The sequence below is a fragment of the Silene latifolia genome, chromosome Y (genome assembly GCF_048544455.1).
Source record: "Silene latifolia isolate original U9 population chromosome Y, ASM4854445v1, whole genome shotgun sequence".
Taxonomy (NCBI): Eukaryota; Viridiplantae; Streptophyta; class Magnoliopsida; order Caryophyllales; family Caryophyllaceae; genus Silene; species Silene latifolia.
Genome location: NC_133538.1, coordinates 355,898,301 through 355,904,522, shown reverse-complemented (window position 1 = coordinate 355,904,522; position 6,222 = coordinate 355,898,301). Strand labels below are relative to the sequence as shown.

Here is a 6,222-nt window from a genome sequence, read left to right as displayed (position 1 = left end):
GCAAACAATGACACGATACGAACCCGACACGAAATTAACGGGTTTGGGTTGAGACATAATGACACATTTATGTAAGTGGATCGACACGAACACCACACGATATTTAATTGGGTTGGGTTTGGGTTGAGCTCTCAAAACACGAACCTGACACGAATGACCTGTTTATTATATTAATTATTATATTAATCCTAATTTTTCTTGATCCTCCATCACATAAATATACTTATAACTTTCCAAATATGGACATGACACGAAAACACGACACGAAATTAACAGGTTAGGTTAAGGCTTTATGACCCATTTATATAAGTGGGTCGACACGAACACGACAGAAGATTTAACCGGGTCGGGTTTGGGTTGGAAGATTTGTGACCCGTTTAAATGTAACACGAACATACGACCCGATCTATTCGCCAGGTCTCAATAAATCTATTAAATTGAATCAATTCATATAATTTCCATAAAAGGTATGTACTCTGTATTTTTTGTCATATAAATACGACCCATGCATTTTTTGTATGGGTATAAAACTAATATTTTAGTTAAATTCCACTTTTAACAACCTAAGTTTTCACGAATTTCGCCTTTTTGCTTGACTTTTATAAAATACTTAGATAAAAAAAATATAACTGATATTCAACTGAAAAACAGATATTGATAATTCAACTTCATATTTAGTGATGCTGTTGTGAGCCGTGAGCCGTGAGCCGTGAGCGTCAAAGAATCGAGTAACCCTCTACATTCACATAATGCAAGGAAGTATGGGGTAACAAGTACAGCATTTTAGGGAAATATCTTTCAAGTCTTTCAATTAGTTTTCAACCAATCCTAAGTAAAAAAAACAATTGGAGACAAATTACGACACTACTGTATAACATTTTTACATCACATTCAAAAAATCAGACAGACACTCCAAACAGTATGTCAGCAACTCATCAACTCATCAACCTATGTACGCACACTCGGCTATTTCTTATCTTCTTTGTTTTCTGATCCCTCCACATGCCTATCCTCTTTGTTTGGTACTTCGTTGTTTTTATCGTCTTCTTTATCATTGTTGTCATCATCGTCATAATAGTACTCATCTTCATCGTAGCAGTAGTCATCATCCTCATCATAATCATCATGGTCAAAGTATTCTTCGCTTTCATCATCATCTGCCTTGCCATTACCCAGCAATCCTCTTGATTGTTGTCCCATCAAACGCTCTTGGATTCGGTTTTTGATGGCTGTTCCCTAGTAAATGTACAAAATTACAAAGATTATCAAATTCGAACTTTATCCCCATTTAAAATTTCTAAAACCACAAGTGTAAATCCAGCGACCAACCTTTTTACTATAAAAAAATTTATAATGAGAATATTATAAATTTTATAATGATAATGAGCCATCTCATATGAAAATTTAAGTTGCCGCAATGTATATTACCATTTTATGGCACCCTTCTTCAAACATCTCAAGAAATCCAGCGACCCATCGGTCAGCATTCTCGACCCATTCATTACGATGCACGCCAGCTGTTTTAGCAACAGTTTGGATCTGTAAAATACGAAAATTAACAATCCATGAATAATGACACTTTTATCACTTTGAGCCACCACCACCTCTATGAACAAAGCAATCCACATAACTGAAGTACTTTAAATTAACCTGTACATCATCTTTAATGCCCTTAACCAGGCAAATTCAAAACTGAAGTATGAGGCAACATAATATAAGAATTACTCATAATAGTTTTAAGATCGAACTTCCAAGTTCCATTGGTCGAATGTCTACTATCATACATCAGAAAAGTGGATCAAATTCAACGTTGGCCTCTGTTAATCCACGCAATGAATAAGCCAACTTTTGTTCATTTGTCCAAAAAAAGTCCCCTTTCGTAGCATTACCCCTTTGTTCAGCCATTGTTCATGGTGTCATTAAAATCCTTCCTCTATTCTAGATACTTCATGAATCGGGATAGAATACTCCAAGACTAAGGTACCAACGATTCTGACTTTCTGAGCATATTTCCAAACAGCCCTTCCCAACTTAAAAGTTCGAGGGATGAGGAGATCATTTTACATCATTGGTCAACTCCTGCAAACAATGGAGGCGAAGGTTGAAGGCTGGGTGGTGGTAGGAGTGATAGATGGTTTAGCTTTCCATGGGCTCGTGCCAGTTTTCATGTTGACAAGCACATACATTGCATGGATGAATTCAGTTTCAGCGAATGTTGATCCTTTAAAAATCAAAGAGCTCCTAGCGCAACTATAATAAAAACTAACACCTCTTCAAGATACATTCTTTCTATCTCAAACGAGGGTGGTGGGAATGTCATAAGTTCTCGTTCCGCACAAAAAATGGCGAAGAACAAGACTGAATGTTGCCGCCATTTCTTTCCCTGGTTGACTCTTTCAAACCTGCTTTTCCAAATTATGCAGCTACAAATTCTGGTTCATCTTCATATATGTTTAAGGTATTGCCACATTCTTTGAGTATGAGAGTGTCATCAAGTTCACTGTTTTGGAGTAGGAGACTAGTCTCAAACAATTGTGAAGAGCTAAACACCCAAAAATTAAACCAAGACAAAAGCATTGGACCGAACAAGGAATGGGCTAAAAATTTGGATAAAGATTAGACAGAAGGACGCAATTGACCACGACATCAATATGTTCCACAGGCAGCACAAAAAGCCTTTTTATACAATCTGAATACGCAGCAACTGATAAATTCTCGCCTGGGTGACAGAATAACAAGCTTAAAAGCCGTAACCAAGAACTATCTATACTGGTTGTAGTAAGAAAGCATCAAATGTCACACAAATACGTAAAGACTTTAGATTAAAGTACCCACCAAAAGCCAAGAGAGGGATAAATAGCACCTACCTTTTCCTGCTGTTCTTTGACTTTCTCATGCAGTTTCTTTAGCCTCATGTTGACTCTTAACCTCTTTTCCTGTAAAAGTGAGTAATAAAACTATGTAACTACAGACTAAATATCTAAAAGTGGCCTGTAGCAGGGATCCCCACACCTACATGGATGATCCACATTAAAACATCAACAACCAAGAACACACCTTTACATAACTAAGATTTAGCTCCTTTCTTGTATATCCTCGCGCCAGATTTCGCATGACATATTGATTATAGTCCTTGACAATCCTCATAATGATGTCAGACGTCGAAATACCATCTGTCCTCTGGGTTTCCTTGAATCTTCCAGCAGCTTTCACCTGCATATGAGGCTAAGTCAATCAAATGCATCCAATAAATGGTTTGAGAAAAAGCAAGGATCGCTGATAAATTTTAATTGAACTCACAAATTCATAGACATCCTTACCAGCTCCACTGGTATCAGCATAACTATAGAAAAAGACATACACCATGATGCGTTAAGAATTTACAGAAGAAACTAAAAAAAAAAAATAGGTCATCAATGAAGCAATTAAAAATTACTAAAATATCTCAAATACTTAGAACGAGGAAATATATGAAAAACTTGAATCAAGCTACTAGTCTAACATTTAAAAATTATGAAAAGGATTTCCAAGTAACTTGAAAAGCACTTACGGTAACGAATCATGAGCGACAAAATCGATTTTGTGCTGGTCTAGAAATTCTTGATTCACTACCCAGGGTGCATCAGGAATAACTTCATCAACCCATCTGCGATAAATAGGAAACAACCAATTTAATGTAGTAACAAAAAGGGAAAGTTATCTATGGTAGATCACTTGCTCATGCAACACTTATCCACTAGGTCTACTACATAATGTCTTGAGTTGAGGTTATGATTAACTCACAAACATGTAGTAACGGTTTCTAAGCTCACATCCCTTTCTGATGGAGCCAACAACTCATTTTTCTTGTCCAAGGGACATAATGAAACAAGGCAGAAATAACTCTTAGGAATTGTGCCAACTTATTTTTAAATTTGGTAAATGACTATTCCTCTTTTTCTAATGATGGTCCATTTGGAACAGTTTCTATATAATTGCAACGAGAGGGTTATGTACATCCTCGTACGCTACGACTATTATCATACTTGACAAGGATCTTCTTCAAATAAATTAGGATATAAAAATGACAGAAATTATTACATCTAGGTTAGAAAATAAATTCCTCGAATAAGATCTTGTTTACAAAAATCACCAACAAACACCTAAATGCATCTCGAGCATTGGTCCAACATGTTTAGGAAGGAGTAAGAGACCCAATAGGATTCCAAATAATTGAGTAAAATGTTACGAGAGAGAAGCATACTTGCAATGCCGAAGAGATTCATATCGCTCAGCCTCAGTCATAACAGTTTTACCCTTAAACTCGTGGGTGATTTCATCGCTGCAGACCCCCACCAAGAGATACGTATTTGGAAATCTACATAAGAAAACCAGAAACCAAAAAAAAAAAAAAAAAAAAAAAAAAATCAACCTTTATCAACTTCACAACCTGAATTCAACAACATATGGAGGAAACATCACAATAGTCAACTTCAACATGACCCCCTTACATGTAATTTACAGAAGCCTTGAGGCACTGTGAAAGTCACACTGGCTCTGATACTATGATAGATGAACCAACTCAACCAAAACCTTAAGGTGATGGTTGAGGTCCAACTATTATAAATATTCCTATTACCAAGAAAATCACATAACCACAATGCAACAAGCAGGCTCTGTTTGACGACACTTCGTATAAACATTTGACCAAAATTTCAAACACCGATTTTTTTGCAAGTGTTTGGCAAAAGAACTTATTTGGTCAAATAAGTCGCGAAATGAAATGTTACATCGGGTAGCATTTGAGAAATCAGTCGACTAAATGACTTATTTTCCATTTTTTACCCATTTATTCTATAATATTAAATAATTTTCATATACTTTTACGTCATTTTACCAAAATCAATATCTTTCTTTTCAAATTTAGTTTGCCAAAACACATTTTTATATAATCGATTCTTATCACCATAATTTTCAAATTTCCTTATCGATTCCTTTTCAGGTTTTAGTTAGCTTTTCAGTTTTCAGCTACCTTTTCAGGTTTCAGCTACGTTTCAGGTAGTTTTGCCAAACAGAGTCTTAGTCTCTTTCAAGTCTTTCTCCGATCTTCTCATCTCACAAACCGATAAAATAATTCTCCTCGTATAACAGCTACTTGCATTTCTAATCGTATTTTATTTGTCCGTTGAAAGAAAAATTACAGACAAGACAGAAAGAGAAGGTTTTAGCGCGCATTGCTTAAGCAGCAATTACCCCACGGATCAAAATAACAAAACCAATGTACTCAAGAAATACTACCTCCGTCCCGCATTTATTTACCTTTGATTAAAATACCCGACGAACAAACAAGAAAAGACTAAAAAATGGGAACATACGATTTTTTGGCTTGTTCAAGAGAACGAGCATGACCAAAATGAAAGAGATCGTAGATGCCATCGGCGTAGACCCGAACAGGACGGTCGGTTGGCGGATCCAAATGTGGAATCCTGCTGCTTCGGCTACTTGTTTCATTTGTAGCATTTGACATTTTTTTTCCTTCAAAGTGTTGAATGTAAGAATATGATTATTTTGCCCTCTTCCTACGATGTCTCGCTAATATCATTCCTTTATTTTTGTGGAAAAATGTTGAAAAGTTTTGTCAAATATCAGTCGTTTTCTCGTGTCCTTTGCCCTCTTTGTTGGTGTTTCCGGTTTCTGCTCACTTCCTTTCTTTATTTTCCACCATGTCTCTACTTTCCTTTTTCTTTTTTTTTTTAAAGAAAATTATTTGGATTTACAATTTTTTTATTTTTAGTCACAAGTTGAAGTACACTTAAAATAATCTATAGTTTGTATTTTATATTGGATCCACTTTAATGGTGGTAATTTCGTTAAAAAAACTACATTAAACTACAGTTCTATATAATTAAAATGTTTTTAACTCATCAATTTAATATATAAGTTGTTTTTTTCATACAAAAGTGGAAGGCCCCTAACATAATAAAATACTAGCTAGCTACAAAACGAGGAAGAGTCACGCCTACGTCTTCCCGAATAATAACAAGCAAATCTTGAGGAGGATAATCCAAGAATGTGATGTTGGTATAAGAATTGACACCCCTATTAGCTAACTAATCGTTGGTGCGATTGGCTTCACTATAGACATTGCTCGAGCTTAACTGTAATACCCGTCATTTTTATAAGTTGAGTAACGCGGAGTGGTCGTCATTAGCCATGTTGTACGTGATAAGTCCTGAGTATATG

The 6,222-nt window shown here is 35.6% G+C and overlaps 1 protein-coding gene across 1 annotated transcript; it reads right to left on the bottom strand.

The window, feature by feature from the left end:
- Window positions 1-762: 762 nt before the first annotated feature.
- Window positions 763-5,704, bottom strand: LOC141626959 (choline-phosphate cytidylyltransferase 2-like). The gene is made up of 8 exons (XM_074440511.1): window positions 5,355-5,704; window positions 4,244-4,357; window positions 3,551-3,646; window positions 3,301-3,343; window positions 3,058-3,213; window positions 2,868-2,936; window positions 1,429-1,539; window positions 763-1,236 (listed from the first exon to the last, which is right to left on the bottom strand). Exons 1-8 carry the CDS (start codon window positions 5,504-5,506, stop codon window positions 967-969), a joined length of 1,011 nt encoding a protein of 336 aa, XP_074296612.1. The 5' UTR covers window positions 5,507-5,704; the 3' UTR covers window positions 763-966.
- Window positions 5,705-6,222: the final 518 nt, after the last annotated feature.

What these genes read in the sequence shown, in the direction of transcription:
- LOC141626959 (XM_074440511.1), bottom strand. Translation starts at nt 5,506, where the DNA reads ATGTCAAATGCTACAAATGAAACAAGTAGCCGAAGCAGCAGGATTCCA. An exon ending in CTTGAACAAGCCAAAAAATC is followed by an intron (nt 4,358 to 5,354) that starts GTATGTTCCCAT and finishes TTTCTTATGTAG; the next exon opens with ATTTCCAAATACGTATCTCT. An exon ending in TAAATCTTAGTTATGTAAAG is followed by an intron (nt 2,937 to 3,057) that starts GTGTGTTCTTGG and finishes TCACTTTTACAG; the next exon opens with GAAAAGAGGTTAAGAGTCAA.